The sequence below is a fragment of the Culex quinquefasciatus genome, chromosome 2 (assembly GCF_015732765.1).
Source record: "Culex quinquefasciatus strain JHB chromosome 2, VPISU_Cqui_1.0_pri_paternal, whole genome shotgun sequence".
Taxonomy (NCBI): domain Eukaryota; kingdom Metazoa; phylum Arthropoda; class Insecta; order Diptera; family Culicidae; genus Culex; species Culex quinquefasciatus.
In genome coordinates this window covers 123,922,783-123,945,335 of record NC_051862.1, presented here as the reverse complement: position 1 = coordinate 123,945,335, position 22,553 = coordinate 123,922,783, and the positions used below count along the sequence as shown (strand labels likewise).

The 22,553-nt window shown below is 39.2% G+C and overlaps 2 protein-coding genes across 2 annotated transcripts; both read left to right on the top strand.

Moving 5' to 3' along the window:
- The first annotated feature begins 2,246 nt into the window (after positions 1–2,246).
- On the top strand, positions 2,247–3,980 carry LOC6048791 (4-coumarate--CoA ligase 4). The gene is made up of 2 exons (XM_001865623.2): positions 2,247–2,827; positions 2,886–3,980. The coding sequence occupies exons 1-2, from the start codon at positions 2,292–2,294 to the stop codon at positions 3,961–3,963; spliced, it is 1,614 nt and encodes a 537-aa protein (XP_001865658.2). The 5' UTR covers positions 2,247–2,291; the 3' UTR covers positions 3,964–3,980.
- A 26-nt stretch (positions 3,981–4,006) lies between these two features.
- Positions 4,007–6,701, top strand: LOC6048792 (4-coumarate--CoA ligase 4). The gene is made up of 2 exons (XM_001865624.2): positions 4,007–5,052; positions 5,113–6,701. Exons 1-2 carry the CDS (start codon positions 4,514–4,516, stop codon positions 6,224–6,226), a joined length of 1,653 nt encoding a protein of 550 aa, XP_001865659.2. The 5' UTR covers positions 4,007–4,513; the 3' UTR covers positions 6,227–6,701.
- The last annotated feature ends 15,852 nt before the right edge of the window (positions 6,702–22,553 follow it).

Here is a 22,553-nt window from a genome sequence, read left to right as displayed (position 1 = left end):
CTTGAAATCCACAAATTCGGAACACTTTTTTCTTACGAATGTAAACAAACTTTGGATCTCTACAGGAGTACATATTTATTACCAAATAATGACTTCACACACTGAAACTAATGAAACTCAAGCTTAGTGATGTTTTGTACATGGTTTGATAACTTTTTATGTGAAAATATCAGTTAAATTCAGGTGTTCCACAATTGTGGGAGGCACAATAACATCCCACAATTATGAAACAGGCCATTTGGAGGCAGTGTTTTGCTGCTCTGGACAAAATAGTCTTCAAAAGAAGTTTTTGTTCAAAAAGTCCTACTTTTACTAGTGAAATAGCAAGATAATGTCCAAATGAAGGTTCTAAAAATAGTATGGTCGACAGAAAGGCTAATTTTGGCATGCTATTGACCAATTACCGCAAAAGTGTTCCGAATTTGTGGGTGTTCCGAATATGTGGGATGACTGTACGTAACTTTCTCCATACAATTTGCCGATGCTCTGGAATCGGTTCCAGAATGGCCAAAGTGTCAATTAGTTAGCGTATAAACCTTCCTTGGGCTTATACGAACTCAACGCAACAAAGAGCACCTCGATCCGACGCTCCGTATTGAACTGATTCACGTTCGAACAAAACCATCGAAATTTTTTATATATATAGAGATAATGCAAAAATCAAAAACATAATTAATAGAAAAACTTCGGTATGAAGAATCTCCAGAAGTCTTTTTTCCAGCTTATCTATCAATCTTGTACTGAAAGGCTGCACGCAAAAAAATGAGTTCGCGTAAACGTGAACAGAATTCATGCCAACGGGAACCAGGAAGAAAACTGTTCAACTTTTATGGTGAAAAATTCGAAATTGCAGCATGAACGTTGAACAATTTTCTTCCTGGTTCCCGTTGGCATGAACTCTGTTCACGTTTACGCAAACCATTTTTTTTTTTTTTTTGAGTGTGACTAATTGAATACAGGAAAGAATAATTTGTACAAACTAGGATTGACGCTGAGCTAAAATAGTAATTCAACCAGGAACGTATCATCGACTGCGCCAAATCTTTGAAAATTTGGAGAGAATTGGAACAGGTGTTTTAGCCAAGTTTAGTTAAATACCGTGCGGACTCGATTATCCAAAGTTCAATTGAGACTTCGGATAATCGAATCACGTTTTTTTTTCTTTTTCTTATTTTAAACATCAATTTCGAGTTCAGCGACCCCATTTTAGTCAAATTTGAATAGTTAATTGCCTATTAGGTCAATGCAAACAAAATAAAAAAAAAATATAAGAATTGAAATAACAAGCCAAAGTCTCAACATTTGAATGCAATAAGTGTTTAAAAATGTATTTTACACTAGTTCAGTTGTTTTGCAATCATTAATTTTCAAAAAATGTAAGATTTAATGAAAACCAAAATTTTAGAATAAAAAAACTTTTCGCGATACCAAACTTCAAAAATTTTCAAAAAATCTTTTTTTTAGCTTAACCCAAGCAGGCTAAAAATGATTCTAAGCGCAGGGGAGTACATTTTAAACTGATTTCAGCTGATTGCACTTAAATTTCCATTGAAATTGGGAAGTTTTTTGAAAAAATATTTGTTTTTCCCCCTGATTTTTCAGGTCAACTTTAAATAAAATTTGTACCAGCCTTATATACTAAAATGCATTTTTTCAATATTTTATCACCGCCATATTGGCTGCCATTTTGGATTCAAAACTTCATTTGAGAGTACTTCAGGGGTTGTACTTAAGCTCGACAATCAAAAATTAGAAAACGAAAAAAAATATTTTTTTCGTGATTCGATTAGCCGAAGTTTCGATTTTCCCAAGTGAAATTTTTCCGAGGCCTTCGGATAATCGAGTCTGGACTGTAGTTAACAAAACATCAAAATATCGCGATTTAGTGCTTCATTGTGCGCCCGCCGTAAAGCAAGATAAGGTCATTCTAGAATGCAAACTCATCGAACAGCGCCATCCCTTTTCATTCAAGATCCCGTATTTTGCTGTGTAATGAGCGTAACGAGCCAATATTCAGTTGAAAGATAACCATTTGTAGGAGAGTGTTTGTGACAAAAATGAATGTCATGTTAGTTTGTTTAGTTTTACTCCAGTTGATTCTGAATTTTACGATAACAGCCATTGAACGATGGATGAATCCCGTTTTGCTTTAATGAACAACCAGGTTCATCGCGGGACAATTGGGAGATTTAATCTTGACTTGCTCGTGGAACCTGATAAAGCTATAAATACACAGACTCAACGAATATTGCCTCCAATTGTGAGTCTCACTTCGTTTCGAGCCATCAGTCATGCTTTCCACGTTTGATTCAGCAACCAAAGTATGGAGCGGTCTTCACCGACCTCCACTTTTGAACCCCGAGGCAAGCCTCGGACAGGTATTGCTGCATACCTTCAGCCTAAATCCATCCAAAGTGATCCAAATCGACGCCGACACGGGACGATCGATGACCAACGGGGAGCTGCAGCTTCGTGCGATCCGAATGGCGCAGAACCTCAAGAAGCTGGGATTCTGCAAAGGGGACATGGTATCCATGGCCTGTGCCAACAGTGAGAATGTGACCCCGTTAGTCGTGGGACTGCTGATCAACGGAATGCCCTTCAATACACTCGCGCCAAACTACGGTGTGGATGACATGGTCCACATGATGAAGATTACACAACCCAAGTTGGTGTTCTGCGATGCAAACAACTATGAAACAGTCCAAAAGGCAGTCGAATTAGCCGTGAAAGATAAGCCACTTGTGTACGTTTTGGAGAGTGAGATGAATGGTGTTAACAAGATTGAAGATCTGTTCAAAGAAACTGGACGGGAACAACTTTTTGTGTGAGTATGATCACGACAAGACAGTGGCCATTTACTGACAATGCCTTTCAATTTACAGTGCACCTTATCTGGGAGATTCTCGTCAGCTGCTTGCCATGATCCTGTGCTCATCGGGAACTACCGGTCTTCCGAAAGGAGTTTGTGTATCCCATGCACATCTGATCACGATGTACGGAAATCGTTTTCCCGGGTACAACTTCCAGCTACTGTTCAATTTCAGCCCATTGTTTTGGGCTACTGGCGTATTCACACTAATGATATCACTTATAAGTGGCCTCACGAGGCTTATCACACGCAAACCGTTCAGCGAAGACTGGTGTTTTGAGCTTCTAGAACGATTCCAAGTAGATTGGATTTTCACGCCACCCTCGTACGCCCATCTGCTGTTGCAGCATCCTCGCGTGAAGACTGCCAACTGGTCCAACATCCGACTGTGGGCCATGGGAGGAAGTGCCGCATCTGAGCAGATCCGAGATTCTATCGAAGCGCTGCTACCGAACGGAAGAACTTCCAACGGTCTGGGAAACTCAGAGATTGGAGGTATTGCTTTCGATCTGATCAAACGCAAGCCTGGTTCCGTTGGAAACCTGTTGCCAAATATCAAGGGAAAGATCGTTGATGAAGATGGAACGGCTTTGGACAATGGAGTTCGGGGAGAGCTGATGCTTAAGTTTAGTGAGAAAATTCTTGGATATTACAAAAACCCGGAAGCCAACGCAAATTCTTTCGACGAAGAGGGTTGGTTGAGGACTGGTGATATTGCGTATTTTGACGAAGAAGGGTATTTGTTTCTGGTGGATCGCAAAAAGGACATGCTCAAGTATCGAAACTACCAGATATCCCCGACGGATCTTGAGTCGATAGTGGCAAAGATCGACGGAGTGAGTCAGGTGTGTGTTGTGGGAGTTCCGGATGAAGACGGATCATCCGATCTTGCCACGGCAGTTATTGTTAAGTCCCAAGGTAGTCGACTTACTGGGGATGATGTGCTAAAAGCAGTAAACGATCAGGTCGCGGACTTCAAAAGGTTACGCGGAGGAGTGTTCTTTGTGGAAGAATTTCCATTGACGGCTACGGGAAAACCCTTGAGAAGAAAGATCCGTGAAATTGTGCTGAGTTTGGTCAAGTCGAAATAAAAATGAAAACATTAAAATATGCTCGTTTATATAACCATCATCAGGGTGTCGAATTGTATTTTTTTTTTTTGTATTTTTTTTTATAATGATTCTCAGTTCTGTGTTGTGTCAGTTATTATTTTTTCAAATAGAAAAAAAAATCGTCATGCTTTTTTCTATGAATTACATTTTGAGTAGGAGTGTAGAAAGCATCAACCATGTACATATCTGGACAGGAGTTTTTTTCTTTTTTGTTCTTACAAAACCTACGCTAGCTTTCGGAAACTGTGTGTTATTTGAATGCTACTGTGCGCTATATAATTTAAAATTTATGAGCCAATTACTGATGCCAGTTACATTGTTAGACAACGATACAATTCATCAGCATATAACACTAACACCGAGCACAAAACCTTGTTAATTCAGTACATCACCAACTAAACGAACGAGGCGAACAATCTTATCGCATAGTTATGATAGTTTGAGAAAACTGATAAAGTCTCTGCTTTAAATATGCAGTCCCAACCACTGTTAGTTCCATTTGTGAGTCTTGCTTTAGTTCGAACCAGTCATGCTTCCCGCATTCGATCCAGCAACCAAAGTATGGAGTGGGATACACCGACCTCCCCTTTTAAATCCGGAAGCCAGTCTCGGCCAGGTAATATTGCACACTTTGAGCCTGAATCCATCCAAGGAGATCCAGATCGATGCCGACACGGGACGATCGATGACCAACGGGGAGCTGCAGCTTCGCGCTATTCGAGTGGTGCAGAACCTCAAGGAGCTGGGATTCTGCAAAGGTGACATGGTGACCATGGCCTGTGCCAACAGTGAAAATGTTGCACCCTTGGCGGTGGGACTGCTGATCAACGGAATGCCCTTCAATACTCTGGCTCCTAGCTACGGCGTGGATGATATGGTTCACATGATGAAGATTACTCAACCTAAGCTGGTGTTCTGCGATGCAAACAACTATGAAACTATCAAACAAGCAGTCGCCTTGGCTGTGAAAGATAAGCCACTTGTGTATGTTTTTGAGAGTGGTGAGACGGATTGTGTGAACAGGGTTGAGGATCTGCTCAAAGTAACTGGTCGTGAGCAATTTTTTGTGTAAGTATGACGATCAAGCAACTCGTCGGACACTCACTGATAAAGAATTTCAATTCGCAGTCCGCCTTACCTGGGCGATTCTCGCCAACTGATTGCCATGGTCCTGTGCTCATCGGGAACAACCGGCCTTCCGAAGGGAGTTTGTCTATCCCACGCTCATCTGATCACGATCTACGGTAATCGTATGCCAGGCTACAACTTCAAGCTTCTGTTCAATTTCAGTCCACTGTACTGGGGTAGCGGAGTCTACACCCTGCTAACTTCACTCATGAGTGGGATCACGCGACTGATAACTCGTCAGCCGTTCAGCGAAGATCTGTGCTTCGATCTCCTCGAACGATACCCCGTGGACGGTCTCTTCACCCCTCCCTCGTACGCCCATCTGCTGTTGCAGCATCCTCGCGTGAAGACTGCCAACTGGTCCAACATCCGACTGTGGGCCTTGGGAGGTAGTGCCGCGTCCGAGCAGATCCGGAACTCGATGAACGCACTGCTGCCGAATGGGAAGGCGTCGAACGGACTGGGAATCTCCGAGATTGGTAGAGTTTCGTTTGGGCAGAAACCGTTTGCTGTTGGGATGCTGCTACCGAACATCAAGGGAAAGATCGTCGATGAAGATGGCGCGGCTTTGGAAAATGGAGTTCGGGGAGAACTGACGCTAAAGTTTAGTGTGAAGATTCTCGGCTACTACAACAATCCGGAAGCCAACGCAGAGTCCATCGACGGAGAGGGTTGGCTGAGGACTGGAGATATTGCGTACTTTGACGATGAAGGGTACTTATTTCTGGTAGATCGTAAAAAGGACATGCTCAAGTATCGAAACTATCAAATATCTCCGTCGGATCTTGAGTCAATAGTGGCAAAGATCGACGGAGTGAGTCAGGTGTGTGTTGTGGGAGTTCCAGATGAAGACGGAGCATCCGATCTTGCTACGGCGGTTATCGTGAAGACCCAAGGTAGTCAATTGAACGAAGAAGATGTCCTGAATACAGTGAACGAACAGGTAGCAGACTACAAACGACTACGCGGAGGAGTGTTCTTTGTGGAAGATATCCCGATGACGGCAACGGGAAAGCATTTGAGAAGAAAGCTTCGTGAAATTGTGATTAGTATGATCAAGTCAAAAAGAGTATTAAATCAAACTGCCAACACTGAAAATTCACCCCAACGTTAATCGCGCTCATCGAACACGTTTCTCAGCTCAACTTAGTGAATGAACAACTCTCTCAATTTTTAAGAATGAACCACAACAACGCTGAATGAAGCCGCTTGTTTTGTATACTCGTAGCCAAGCCTAATGAATAAAAGTGTTTTGCTTTGCAAAGTTGCGGTTTCGTGTGTGAGTGCATGTTCGGAATTGAATTAATTCACAACGCACTTACGCGCGAAGCTTAACATGAGAAATGAAATTTAAACTGTTTCTACGCAAAAACTAGGGGGGGGGGAGTTCACAGGAAAGAATACTTGCTTTTAACACAATACAGGTGGAACAAATAGTAGTTTATATTCAAATTATGAGTACAATGTGTAAGGGTGTTAACGAGCTAGAAACTTTCGAATAATTGAATTAGTTAAGATGAGAAACATAAAGTAAGTTATTCCACAACATCTCAAAAATCAATAAACTAAACTGTTTCATCGCCCAAACACAATCAACCGGCAAAATCTACCTCGAAAGAATCCCCAAAAACTTTATCTCATTCCAAGAATCAGATGCTGGAACAAAAGATCAAAAACTTTTTTTTCAAACCGAAACTTTGGCCGAAAACTTTCCCATTGCTACTGAACATATGTGCCGAACCTCGAAAACAACCCGAAAAAGGCTTGAACTCTTACACAGCAAAAAGTAATGTAAAAATGGAAGGTTGAAAACAGAATGTTGAAAAATAGAATGATGAATTTTACCTCTATAATTATTGAATAACGATTTTTTTTTTCAAACAGGTTTTACACAAAAAATGTGTAATATTACTTAATTTTTGATGAATATTCAACATTATTTTTGCTACTCGTATACTTGAGTAATATTCATCAAATTTAGGTACAATATTCAATCATCTTTTGACCCAGGGACTTTGACAACTGTCAAACGCAACGTTTTGAAAAGTGGTTGGCAGAAGCCTGTCGGATCGTGATTCAATCGTCGCGTGTCCGGGGGTTTTGGTCGCTCGTGCGTCAAACAATCGTTGCAGATTCTGTGCAGTCGTCGTTGTGTGTTTTGGTGAGTTTGTGTTGGTGCTTCTTCCGGATCGGTTTGGAGGAAGGTGCCGGGTGTTTACGTCCAGGAATCGTCGCAGATTTCGTGTCACCATCGTGGTTTGTTTTGGTGAGTTTGTGTTAGTGCTTCTTCCGGACTGTTTTGGAAGAATAGTCCGGGTGTTGTTCAGACATTTATTTAAGTTGAACAAAAGTTGTCCAAGAACTGGCGTTCCGTCTAACCTTAAAGTAATATTTGCTAACAAAACCTACCCGAGTTCTTAGAGTGATCAAGCACAAAGTACCCTGAAAGTCATGAAAGAAATATTCGTTTGAATCAAATGTTTTATTTACGTTCTCTGAAATGGATGACAGTTCAATACCTATCCTTCCACTTTCTGAGCCACAAATTACACATTTTTTAATGCAATAATACACATTCTTTCGTAAAATTCAACATTTTTGCGGTAAATTTCATCATTTTTTTAGGTAAATTTCACCATTTTCTGATGAAAATTCATCATTTTCTGAGGTAAAATTTATCATTTTTTTTGCCACAATATTTGTCACCATTTCCTGATGAATATTACCATCATTTTTTTTTCTGTGTATAGGTAAAAGAGCTCATCAGCGTGGAGCATTGTGTCGGAGGTGAAAGGGAAAGGGCGTCGCGCCGAAACGTGGTGGAAAACCGGTTTTCAAGAATGCTCTTTTGGTGATGGGGAGCCTTTTTTAGGGGGGTCTTACGCAATTTCTGCTCAAACAGCGTAACCAGCATCATCATCATTGGTTCGACCTGGTCCCGGAGTTGGGAGGTAAGCATTGAATGAAGTTTGTTGGTTTTTTTGGTTGTTTTGCTTTCGATGGATGTAAAATAGCCTGTCTCATTTTGAGGTCATGTCGAGGAATTCAGGTGCTCACTTCTTAAATGATAGACTATGATGTTACACCCAAAATTCAGAGTCGAGAGAACCGTTCTCTCAAAATTTATTGAGGGTTCAAAGCCAAAATCGGAAGAATAATGCTACCAACTCACACCATCATAACAAATGTGTTCATTAGAACAATAAATGACCAACAAGTGTCATACATCGACCTTAGTCACCAAGCTGTGCTGGCCAGGGCCGTTAAGTCATTGAGTTAGCCTGTCAAAGGTCTCTGGTTCGACAGCCGACATTTTTGGTTTCTTGTTTTGACGGATGAACAATTTTTTGCAAATGAACCTCGAGGGATTAATTCTTTCGCCCATCTCGAGCTGTTTTCTCTGTGTCCGTGAATGGTACCACTATTCTATTGACTGGAGGCCATTATTCTCTCGGATCAATGATGATCAATGATCAATGATCAAATAAATCAATGATTCACCCAACTACAACCAAACAAGGTTACAGAGGATTATTCGAAACAGTATATCTTTGCCTACCTTAAAGTCAAACCAGCATAAATTTAACCGTCTTTCTCGTAGAGAGAAGCTACGCCCTCCCGCCTAAACCAAGCACCTTAGCATTGAACTAGACCTTCTGAATTCACTTGCCCACCAAGGCCGGAAGAGGCAACCAATTTTTCGTGGCGGCTTAAGCCGTACAAACCACCTTCATGCTTACGCATATATCTTCTTGACATGTTTGCTTGTAATCCACCGGGTTGACCTGTTGCGTGCGGATACGCTTTGATTAGTTCCTTCAAGCTTCACCGAGTTACGTTCCCCGTGTAGGCTTGAGTAGACCTTTCTCGGTAAACATTTGATCATGGAAATGTGCGGTGTGGCGGATGATATCACACGTGTTTTGCACCACCGACCTGACCTGGCAGGTAGCAGCCAAGCCAAGAGGCCAAGTTCATCCGCGCGGTGTCGAAGGTAACACGTTTCCGTGTGATACTGATTATGCTTTTGTGTATTGTGTACATGTTTCGACCTTACCTTTACCTGCGCCCCTAACGCAAACAAAACGCCGGTTATTTGAACTCAATTTGGCCGTGCGATAAAATTTACGGATTCCGTATTCGGTTTCTCGTGGTGGCGTTTTTGGCATTGTTGAACCATTTGCTTGGGAATACCATCGACGCAGCCGACCGGCGAGAGAGCTCTTGGCTCCGGACTGATACTCTTCTGAATATTTGTTATGGGAACACGTGCTGGGTTGGTGGGAAAAATGACGCCATACGTTTAGTGGGACCTTGCGTTGGAGTTCTATACAGCCAAGACTCGATTATCCGAAGGCCATCCGAAGGCCAAAATTTCACTTCGGATAACCATATCTTTTGATAATCGAATCACGAAAAAACTATTTTTATTGACTTATTTTTCATTGTTTAGCTGAAGTATGACCAATAAACTTAACTAATTTATCATTTTTAAATCCAAGATGGCCAAAATAACGGTGATGAAATATTGAGAAAATGCATTTGGTAATTTTTAAGGCAATCGACAATTCAAATTTGGGTCGCAGAATTCGAAATTGATGTTAAAGATAAGGAAATAGAAAATAAAACACTAAAAATAATTATGGTTCATGATTTGATTATCCGAAGTCCCACATACAAACCATCAGATAATCGAAACTTCGAATAATCAAGTCAAGTAGTTGTTGGTGAAATTTCACGATTTTGCGGACAGCGTGAAATCCGTGAAATTCGGCTTTATCCGTAAAATCCCGTGAAATGTTATGGTAAAATATTTTTTTTTCATCACGATTACCCAGACGACATTGATGATATAGGAAGGACTTTTTTACAGTCATTTACAGTAATACTTAAACTTATTTTAATGCAACAATTCACACGACATCGTGCCTCCCGATCAACGATGATGTAGGAAGGACTTGAGCAAGCCAATCAGGATAAAACACGAAATAAAATTCTTTTCTTTTCACACACAATGCCACATAATTGACCGCGCGTCACCACCCAACAAATTGAACTCAAATCCCGTGAAATGTTATGGTTATGTGAAACTGTAACGATTTTTCTCAAAATAATTCATCAACTTCAAATAGGAACGAAAATAATCTGCTGTAGAATTAAGCGAGTGAATACCCTTATTTAATTACAAATATATAAAAAATATTTTTAATGTGCTGAATGTCGCAGAAAATTCACGTTATTTTACTCAATTTGGCTGGAAAAGATTGCTAAATCTTGCTTTGGTACGAAACTCATTAAAAATGTAAAATGATAAAACAGAAGCAAATCAGCGAAAGCTTTTAAGCTTTTTAGTCGGATATCAACAGATGCAGTTCAATAAATGAGAATGCGCATGCTTACATTTTGTTTCAAAAAATATTTAGAGCCCAGCCATAAACCAGGTGGTCATTTTTTTGAAAATTATGAGATTTTTTTATGTCACGTTCAGATTTAGTGAAGATTTTTTTAGTTCATTGAAGAATAATACATAATGAAGCATCAAAAGTAGTTTCTGTGATTTAAACATGAGATTTTCAGAGCATTTTCACGTTCCTCGAAATTTGGGTGAAATTTGGTGTATTTAAATTGAGGTCCCCGTGCATTTTAAGAAAAAATTTTAAAAAATATCAGAAACAAAACAGAAACTAGAAATATAAAAATGTCAAGCGGTTTTTTGGTATGATTTTGTAATTGTTGCATTACTGAGCACTTTGTGATTTTTTATGCATTAACATTTAGAAAATAAGCAACTTTATTTTACAATAAATTTGACTTTAGTTGTGTATTGTATTTTTTAATATATATTTTTTTGTAATTTGATACATTAATTTATCTTGTTTAGCCTGAACTGGAATAACAATATTTGATATTTGAAAATACTAGGCCAATAACATTTTATGTTATTTATAAAATGATTTGTTATTCGTCGTTATGGTTTTTTTTATTGTATTGTTATAACTAATGACATTTTTAGTTATTCTTCGAACAAATCTTTGTTATTATTTTTTTGTTATTTTAACAACTAATCCGATCATCCCAATCACAGTTGGCGGTATTCTTCCATAACAAAAAAAATGTCTTTCCAAAGTTGTTTTGGCATTCAATCAATATCAAACCAATAACAAATTGTGTTATGATAACATAACATATTCAACTTTTACGCAAAAATGGATTTTGCAAGAATATTCCATAACGCTTTTTGTTATTTTTACAATATTTGTTATTGAAATGGCATGCATTTTGTTTTAACCGTCTGCCCGGGAACTTCTAAAAAAAACTTGTACTGTTTGAAGAAAACTGTTTCAAATGTTTTTGCTAGAGCTTCCGTTTTCAACTTTTTATCAAATTTACTTTGGAGAACAACCATTCGACCCTGTCTAAATATTTTTGAAGAATTTAATGTGCATGTGTTTATGGGGACCCCAAACTTCATGCTTCTCCTTGTGTTGAGCCTGCGGAGAAATGTTTTTGGTCTGTGTAATCCAATCACGAAAAAAATCTAGAGTTTTTTAAAGGTCCTATAAGCAATTGTCTTTTATATGTTTAATTTTAAAGGACCTATTCAAAAAAAAAACTCTAGAATTGCTTTCGTTTTTTTTTATTTTTCTTATTGTTAACATCAATTCGAGTTCTGCGACCCAGAATTTATTAGTCAAATTTAAATGGTTGATTTATTTCATCACCGCCATCTTGGATTTAAAAACTACTCATACTTATATATATGGGTCATTCCACCTGAAGTGTGCAAGAAAAAATGCAAATTTGAAAATTACCATCTCCGATTCTGCTCACATTTGGCAGAGCTGTTGAGACTATCAAAACATGCAAAAATCCCGAATTTCATCCAAATCGGACCACCCCTTCCATTTTTGTACCCTCCCAAAAAATCGACTTTTTGGCGATTTTTGAGCGAAACCCCTATCTTCAAAAGACGATAACTCAGGAACCACACATCTTAGAGGGTCGGTCTTAGACTCAATTTTAAAGGAAATTGGACGTAGAATTTCTGTGATCAAAATTTAGATTAAAATATGTTTTCTACTTGTATTGCGCAATTGAAAACTTTAAATGGCCGTATCTCAAAACAGCCCTATTTATTTTTAAATTTGACCTCACCATTGTATTCCCCGTCCGATTTTACATAAGAATCACTTATCGACAGAAAGGAGTATGTTTCGTTCCAGAGATATCGAATTTTAAAGTTTTGAGTATTTGAGATTACCTAAATTAGCTACACTCGCCGCCTCTGCTAGAAGCACTAAGTCGTGCTGATCAATAACTGCTACCTGCTTTTATTGAAATAAGATTTCATCCCAAATAATCATTAGCAAATAGAGCAGTTCTCTCAGATTTCGGTCATTCGATTTTTTTTGTATTTTTTAATCCGACTGAAACTTTTTTGGTGCCTTCGGTATGCCCAAAGAAGCCATTTTGCATCATTAGTTTGTCCATATAATTTTCCATACAAATTTGGCAGCTGTCCATACAAAAATGATGTTTGAAAATTCAAAAATCTGTATCTTTTGAAGGAATTTTTCGATCGATTTGGTGTCTTCGGCAAAGTTGTAGGTATGGATACAGACTACACTGGAAAAAAATGATACACGGTAAAAAAAAATTGGTGATTTTTTTATTTAACTTTTTATCACTAAAACTTGATTTGCAAAAAAACACTATTTTTAATTTTTTTTATTTTTTGATATGTTTTAGAGGACATAAAATGCCAACTTTTCAGAAATTTCCAGGTTGTGCAAAAAATCTTTGAGCGAGTTATGAATTTTTTTATCAATACTGATTTTTTCAAAAAATCGAAATATTGGTCGCAGAAATTTTTCAACTTCATTTTTCGATGTAAAATCAAATTTGCAATCGAAAAGTACTTTAGTAAAATTTTGATAAAGTGCACCGTTTTCAAGTTAAATCCATATTTAGGTGACTTTTTTGAAAATAGTCGCAGTTTTTCATTTTTTTAAAATTAGTGCACATGTTTGCACACTTTTGGAAAAAATATTTTTGAAAAGCTGAGAAAATTCTCTATATTTTGCTTATTTGGACTTTGTTGATACGATCTTTAGTTGCTGAGATATTGCAATGCAAAGGTTTAAAAACAGGAAAATTGATGTTTTTAAGTCTCACTAAACAGCCCACCATTTTCAATGTCGATATCTCAGCAACTAACGGTCCGATTTTCAATGTTAATATATGAAACATTTGTGAAATTTTCCGATCTTTTCAAAATTTTTAAACCAAGACTAACATTTCAAAAGGGTCAAACATTCAATATTACGCCCTTTTAAAATGTTAGTCTTGGTTTAAAAATTTTGAAAATATTTTTTTCGAAAAGATCGGAAAATTTCACAAATGTTTCGTATATTAACATTGAAAATCGAACCGTTAGTTGCTGAGATATCGACATTGAAAAATGGTGGGCTGTTTGGGTGAGACTTAGAAAACATCAATTTTCCTCATTGTTATCCGAGCATTCGTTGGTGAAGGTTGTCTGAATCAACATGACTCGTCGCGTCCCGGCGCAAAACGCCGGCAATATTGCCCTACCTGCGGCTCAAGCAGGCAAAAAAGTGGGAATTTCCAAAAGGAAGGTTGAGGCCTCAACTGATGGCCAAAAACCGGGAATTTCCAAAAGGAAGGTGCTTTTGGAAGTGACATCGAACAGCAAAAAGACGAAAAAGAGCGACGGTACTGTACCGATGGATGAGGAGGAGGAGAACTCTTCATCGCACGAGGAGCAGCTTTTGAAGAACAACAAGTTTGCTGGACTGCCTGACGAGGACCAGGTAGCGGAAGCAAAGGAGAATGAAGTGAAACAGCGAAAGGAGAAACTGCCTCCTTTTATGTGAGGCAATCAGCAGCAACGATCGACTTTCGTGCGGGGCTGGTTGAACTCATCAAGTCTGGGAAAGTCCAAGGCAACATTCGTCTGTGTCAGGACGGATTTAAGGTGCTGGTGCAATCCAGGCAGCACTATCAACTGGTCAAGGATTACTTGACCGAAAACGAGGCGGAGTACTTTACCCATGATGTCGTCATGGATAAGCCGTACAAAATCGTCGTCAGAGGTCTGTACGACATGCCAGTGGAGGAATTAGCTGCCGAGCTAAAAGTTTTGAAACTGGATGTGTTGGCCGTGCACAAAATGAGCCGACGCAACAAAGACATCAAGTACCGTGACCAGCTCTACCTGCTGCATTTGGCTAAGGGATCGACGACGCTTCCTGAGCTGAAGGCAATCCGAGCGGTTTTCAACATTATCGTGTCGTGGGAGCGATACCGACCAGTGCATCGTGACGTCACACAATGCTTCAACTGCCTGGGCTTCGGGCACGGAGGTAAGAACTGCCACCTGAAGCGTCGTTGCGCCAAATGTGGTACCGATGCGCACATCACATCCCAGTGCATCCAAGATTCGCTGGTGAAGTGCCTCAACTGCAACGGTGAGCACTCGTCAACCGACCGAAAGTGCCCCAAGAGAGCTGAGTTCGTGAAAATTCGGCAGCAAGCATCGACGAAGAATCAGCCTCAGCGTCGTAGAACTCCTCCAGCCCTGGTGGAGCAAAATTTTCCACCTCTTCAACCGCGACGCCAGGTCCCGAACTTGGCACCGTTGCCGTTGGATCCCAGGAAGAGAGCTGAGATGAATCATCCACGGCCGGGTTCCAGCCAGGAGCCGAGACCGCCACCACCGGGCTTCAGCCAGGAGCCAAGACCAACCCAAGAACCAGCAGTTGAGGAAAATGGTAATGATCTTTACACCTCAACCGAACTCCTCAATATTTTCAAACAGATGTCCGCTGCACTGCGTGGATGCAAAACCAAGACCCAGCAGATTGAAGTGCTGACCTCGTTCGTCATCCAGTATGGATCGTAGGTCCCTCAAGCTGCTGAATTGGAACGCTTGCTCCATTAGGAGGAAGAACTTAGAGCTGGTGGATTTTCTTCGCGAGAAGGAGATCGACGTAGCTGCCATCACGGAAACTCATCTGAAGCCCGGTGAAAAAGTTTATCTGCAAAACTACAAGATCGCGACGCAGCTCGACAGGACCACCTCTGGAGGAGGAGGTGTGCTTGTCGCTGTTCATCGTGATCTCAAGCCACGCCGGCTGCCACACTTTAAGCTGGACATCATCGAGGCCGTTGGAGTGGAAATTCCCACTTCGGTTGGCCCAGTACTCTTCATTGCTGCATACTGCCCACGTCAGGTGAATGCCAGAGATGGTTCAGCAGCAAAACTGAAGAGCGATATCCAGAAGCTGACACGGCGGAGCGCAAAGTACATCATCGCTGGTGACCTCAACGCGAAGCATGAAGTTTGGGGCAACAGCAGGAGGAATCGGAACGGAGTGATTCTGCACAACGATCTGCAAAACGGATACTACAACGTTGTGAGTCCGGATCGTCCAACGAGGGTGGCTCGGTCTGGGAATCACTCAATCATCGACTTCTTCATTACCAATATGGCTGAGAACGTGGCTCATCCTGAGGTGTTTGAAGAGTTGAGTTCTGATCACTATCCGGTGGTTGTGGAGGTTGGAGCTTCCGTTACTCCGCAGCGGCAACCAACCCGGAAAGATTACCACAACGTTGACTGGCAGCAGTTTCAGCAAGTGGTAGACAGCAACATCGACTATGATCAACACCCGGAAACTTCTGCTGATATTGATCGTTCGCTGGAGGTGATCCAGCAGGCTATCAACCAAGCAGAGGCTGCCAACGTTCGGGAGGTTCCTGTTAATTTTAAGGTAACTGATATTGACGTAGATACTAAACACTTGATTAGACTTAGGAATGTTTATAGGAGACAATATCAACGGACTGGGGACTATGACAAAAGATTTCAGTTAACAATTTGAACAAAATCATACAAGACCGACTTGACAATATCAGAAATCAAGAATTTTCAAAACATGTAAGCCAGCTTGGGAATTATTCAAAACCATTTTGGAAACTTTCAAAAGTTCTTAAAAACAAACCAAAGCCTATTCCTCCTCTTATTGTTGAGGATTCTCCTTTGATTACATCCGAGGAAAAGGCAAATGCACTTGGGCTTCATTTTGTTAGTTCACATAATCTTGGCGCTTCCATGACCAGCCGTAAAGAAACATCAGTTGCCAATAGTATTTCAACAATCAATGACTCTACCTTTGAATTTCCTGCAGATTCCCATGTTTCTGGTGAGGAAGTCAAAGTTGCAGTTAAACAAATGAAAAATATGAAAGCTCCTGGCTTTGATAACATTTTAATCTAGTGTTGAAAAAACAGAGTGATCAGTTCTTTCAACATCTAGCCAATATTTTCAATAAATGTTTGCAACTTGGTTACTTCCCCACCAATTGGAAGCTGGGCAAAGTCATACCAATTTTGAAGCCTCAAAAGATCCAACATCGCCAACAAGTTATCGTCCCATTAGTCTTTTGAGTAGTCTGTCCAAACTCTTTGAGAAGGTCATCTATTCAAGGCTTTTGGATTTTACCAACGATAATAATATAATTTTGAATGAGCAGTTTGGCTTCCGAAAGGGACATAATACTGCTCATCAGCTTACGAGAGTAACTAAAATCATCAAGCAGAACAAGCTTGAGTCTAAATCAACTGCTATGGCTTTGTTGGATGTTGAGAAGGCTTTTGACAATGTTTGGCATGATGGTTTGATACATAAACTGTATTTATACGGTTTTCCAATGTATCTTATCAAAATTATCCAGCACTATCTTTCGGAGAGATCGTTCAAGGTTTTTCTGAATGGGATTGCTTCTGGATTATTCAACATTGATGCTGGGGTTCCCCAAGGAAGTATTCTTGGCCCACTTCTGTACAATATTTTTACATCTGATTTGCCTACTCTTCCTGGTAATGGTGTGTTGTCACTTTTTGCTGATGACACTGCCGTTATTTATAAGGGTAAAATAACCAGATATTTAGTTGGCCGTCTTCAGAAGGGTCTTGACGTTCTTTCCGAATACTTTGGCGACTGGAAAATTCGCATAAATGCAGCCAAAACTCAAACCATCATTTTTCCACTTTCCAAATCGGCCAGATTTGCCCCAAAGGATGATGTTTTGATTAAAATGAATGATGTTTCAATACCCTGGTCAAAGGAAGTTGTATATTTAGGTCTCATACTTGACTCGAAACTATTGTTTCGACAGCATGTAGATAAAATATTGAACAAGTGCAGCATTCTCATCAGGTGTTTGTATCCTTTAATTAACAGAAAATCAAAGTTATCTTTGAAAAATAAGCTAGCAGTTTACAAACAAATAATTTACCCCGTTATTGAGTATGCAGTACCTGTTTGGGAGTGTTGCGCTAGAACTCATAAATTGAAGCTCCAGCGTGTCCAAAACAAGGTACTCAAAATGGTTTTGAATGTTCCTGGCTGGACAAGATCAAGTGAGGTTCATGAATTAGCAGAAGTAAAAATGTTGGATCAGAAGATTCAAGAAAAATGTTTGAAATTCAGGGAAAAATGTGCTATATCTGAATACCCCTTGATTCAAGGATTGGTTTAGTTTATGGTAAGATTAAGTTAGTTTTAGGTTAGGTTATGTTTTCTTAATTTTTTTCCTTCATTGTACCTAGTGTTACAAAAATGATAAATCATATACTTTTAAAGTTATGAATATGAACAGTGTTTAAATCACGAAAAGCAAACTAAAGCTGAAGAGCCACAGCTGACCACTTATTATGTAAACCAAATGTAATTATTATAAGAAAGATTCAATAAAGTATATTTAATTCAAAAAATTCAATTTTCCTGTTTTTAAACCTTTGCATTGCAATATCTCAGCAACTAAAGATCGTATCAACAAAGTCCAAATAAGCAAAATATAGAGAATTTTCTCAGCTTTTCAAAAATATTTTTTCCAAAAGTGTGCAAACATGTGCACTAATTTTAAAAAATGAAAAACTGCGACTATTTTCAAAAAAGTCACCTAAATATGGATTTAACTTGAAAACGGTGCACTTTATCAAAATTTTACTAAAGTACTTTTCGATTGCAAATTTGATTTTAAATCGAAAAATGATGTTGAAAAATTTCTGCGACCAATATTTCGATTTTTTGAAAAAATCAGTATTGATAAAAAAATTCATAACTCGCTCAAAGATTTTTTGCACAACCTGGAAATTTCTGAAAAGTTGGCATTTTATGTCCTCTAAAACATATCAAAAAATAAAAAAAATTAAAAATAGTGTTTTTTTGCAAATTAAGTTTTAGTGATAAAAAGTTAAATAAAAAAATCACCAATTTTTTTTTACCGTGTATCATTTTTTTCCAGTGTAGTCTGTATCCATACCTACAACTTTGCCGAAGACACCAAATCGATCGAAAAATTCCTTCAAAAGATACAGATTTTTGAATTTTCAAACATCATTTTTGTATGGACAGCTGCCAAATTTGTATGGAAAATTATGCAGCATGAGCATGAGCATGGTTGACTGCCAATGAGCTGCTACTCCGTTATTGACAGATCAGCTGAAGTTAAACAATGAATCAAAAATGATCAGTGGGAGCCAACCATCCGTTCACTGTTTAACCTCTGAAGATCCCTACTTTATTAGTCAATACCGGCGCCCTCCCAAGAAGCCTGCAGTTCAACGAAAGGGAGGAATGTTAGTCCGATAGTTGAAGTTGCAGACTCATCAAGCACACAGTTTTTCGCTATATACTTGTTGATACCGCTTGAGACCGTTGAATCCACAGCATCTCCTTCAAGCATCACGTGATTATTATTTTTTGGGTTAGTAGGATAAGGTATTGGCTTTTCGATGCCTCCCGAGCTACGATGCTATGGGGAGGACTTTCATAACAGACCCGTCAGCGAGCCTTCCGAGCAACGATGCTATGGGAAGGTCTTTTGGTTAACACACAAAGTCACTCACACACAATTATTTCACTCCACTATTAATTAATCCAAAATGTCAGTGCGTCTTTCGATCATTATATAGAAATGGCTTTTTCACCATTAGAAATAAAACCTTATTCAAAACATTATACACAATTTACCCGACGCCGTGCCTTCCGATCAACGATGATATAGGAAGGGCTTTGAAAATCACAAAACAATTAATTAAGATCTCAAAAAAAAAAATTACAAAAAAAAATCACAAAAAACACCAATTACTCAACGAAAATTACGCTCAAGATACAAATAATTCAGTAGGTCATGCTATTATTCGATCACCACAATCACTCACCCCTAACGAACAGCGACACAAAAACACACAAAAAAAAATAACCTGCATCATCACAATTTCGCGTCCCCACTTCCAGCGCACCAATGATGCTATTATTCGATTAGCACAATCACTCATCCGATACGAACAGCGACAAAAAAGCACACAAAAAAATTAACCTGTATAATCACGACTTCGCGTCCCCACTTCCAGCGCACCAATGATGCTATTATTCGATTAGCACAATCACTCATCCGATACGAACAGTGACAAAATAGCACACAAAAAAATTAACCTGAATAATCACGACTCCGCGTCCCCACTTCCAGCGCACCAATGATGCTATTATTCGATTAGCACAATCACTCATCCGATACGAACAGCGACAAAAAGCACACAAAAAATTAACCTGTATAATCACGACTTCGCGTCCCCACTTCCAGCGCACCAATGATGCTATTATTCGATTAGCACAATCACTCATCCGATACGAACAGCGACAAAAAGCACACAAAAAATTAACCTGTATAATCACGACTTCGCGTCCCCACTTCCAGCGCACCAATGATGCTATTATTCGATTAGCACAATCACTCATCCGATACGAACAGTGACAAAAAAGCACACAAAAAAATTAACCTGAATAATCACGACTCCGCGTCCCCACTTCCAGCGCACCAATGATGCTATTATTCGATTAGCACAATCACTCATCCGATACGAACAGCGACAAAAAAGCACACAAAAAAATTAACCTGTATAATCACGACTTCGCGTCCCCACTTCCAGCGCACCAATGATGCTATTATTCGATTAGCACAATCACTCATCCGATACGAACAGCGACAAAAAGCACACAAAAAATTAACCTGTATAATCACGACTTCGCGTCCCCACTTCCAGCGCACCAATGATGCTATTATTCGATTAGCACAATCACTCATCCGATACGAACAGCGACAAAAAAGCACACAAAAAAATTAACCTGTATAATCACGACTTCGCGTCCCCACTTCCAGCGCACCAATGATGCTATTATTCGATTAGCACAATCACTCATCCGATACGAACAGCGACAAAAAAGCACACAAAAAATTAACCTGTATAATCACGACTTCGCGTCCCCACTTCCAGCGCACCAATGATGCTATTATTCGATTAGCACAATCACTCATCCGATACGAACAGCGACAAAAAGCACACAAAAAATTAACCTGTATAATCACGACTTCGCGTCCCCACTTCCAGCGCACCAATGATGCTATTATTCGATTAGCACAATCACTCATCCGATACGAACAGCGACAAAAAAGCACACAAAAAATTAACCTGTATAATCACGACTTCGCGTCCCCACTTCCAGCGCACCAATGATGCTATTATTCGATTAGCACAATCACTCATCCGATACGAACAGCGACAAAAAAGCACACAAAAAAATTAACCTGTATAATCACGACTTCGCGTCCCCACTTCCAGCGCACCAATGATGCTATTATTCGATTAGCACAATCACTCATCCGATACGAACAGTGACAAAAAAGCACACAAAAAAATTAACCTGAATAATCACGACTCCGCGTCCCCACTTCCAGCGCACCAATGATGCTATTATTCGATTAGCACAATCACTCATCCGATACGAACAGCGACAAAAAAGCACACAAAAAAATTAACCTGTATAATCACGACTTCGCGTCCCCCCCAAATTTGTATGGAAAATTATATGGACAAACTAATGATGCAAAATGGCTTCTTTGGGCATACCGAAGTCACCAAAAAAGTTTCAGTCGAATTAAAAAATACAAAAATTAAAATTGAAGAAAAAAGACCGATTTTGTAGAGAATTGCTCAATATTGAATGTATACCACTGCACAGTGGTCCGAAACCGAAATCTAGCGTGACAAAATTGATAGCGGCCACACGTTAAGATTTATAGCTTTGGTGTCTTCGGGACAAATGATCAGGGTCAATAGGGGCATCTTTTGGTATGGTGGGCATTAGGGTGGTCCAAATTTTAGGGTGGTTCAGAATTTTTATTTTGGCGGGATGACGAGATAGCGCTTTGGTGTCTTCAGAAAAGTTGTAGAGAACATCATTCTGAGCAACTTTGCTGAAGAGCACAAAGCTCTATCTTTAAACGGGAAGTTTCTAGAGCCATTTTTGTAATTTAGGTTGAAGTGTTTATGAAAAAATGAGTTTTTTGAATTTATCAACTCAGGCTTGTGTCGTAGCGAGTTGGTGTCTTCTAGACATTTGTAGAGCTTATCAAAACACACATTTATCTTCCAAGAGAGTAAAAATCGGACCTTTAAAAGGAAAGTTATAGCCAAAATACGACGAAAAAGACGCCATTTTGAAATGTGAATAACTCAAAAAGATGGTGGAGTTTGACCTCGCTCTTAGAAGCATCTGAAAGTACACATTTTAGAGTACATTTGCTGAAAATATCTCGCGGGTCTTTTTTGTTTAACTTATTTAATCTCAATTTGAAAATGAGCATTTTTTAATCGTTTTTTGCCCATAACTTTTGATAGAATTGACCAAAATTCATTTTTCAAGAATAAAAATGTTCATTTTGACAAGCTCTACAATTGTCTAGAAGGGCTCAAAAATGTACAAAATGATCTAGTGGTTGTAAAAGAAGAAACAAGTTTTGGCTGAAATATTTCAGGAATAAATTTAATTACGACTACGACACAAGCCTGAGTTGATAAATTCAAAAAACTAATTTTTTCATAAATACTTCAACCTAAAATACAAAAATGGCTCTAGAAACTTCCCGTTTGAAGATAGAGCTTTGTGCTCTTCAGCAAAGTTGCTCAAAATGGTGTTCTCTACAACTTTTCTGAAGACACCAAAGCGCTATCTCGTCATCCCGCCAAAATAAAAATTCTGAACCACCCTAAAATTTGGACCACCCTAATGCCCACCATACCAAAAGATGCCCCTATTGACCCTGATCATTTGTCCCGAAGACACCAAAGCTCTAAATCTTAACGTGTGGCCGCTATCAATTTTGTCACGCTAGATTTCGGTTTCGGACCACTGTGCACTGTAGGAAACTGCTGTATAATCTCTTAAATTAAAAAATAGTATACAGTGAATTTGTGTGCTAGCCCAATGGATAGGAGGAGGATTTCTGGAAAGTATAAAACTGAAAAATGTAAGTAAATCACAAAGATTAATCTGATTTATTATCTGATTA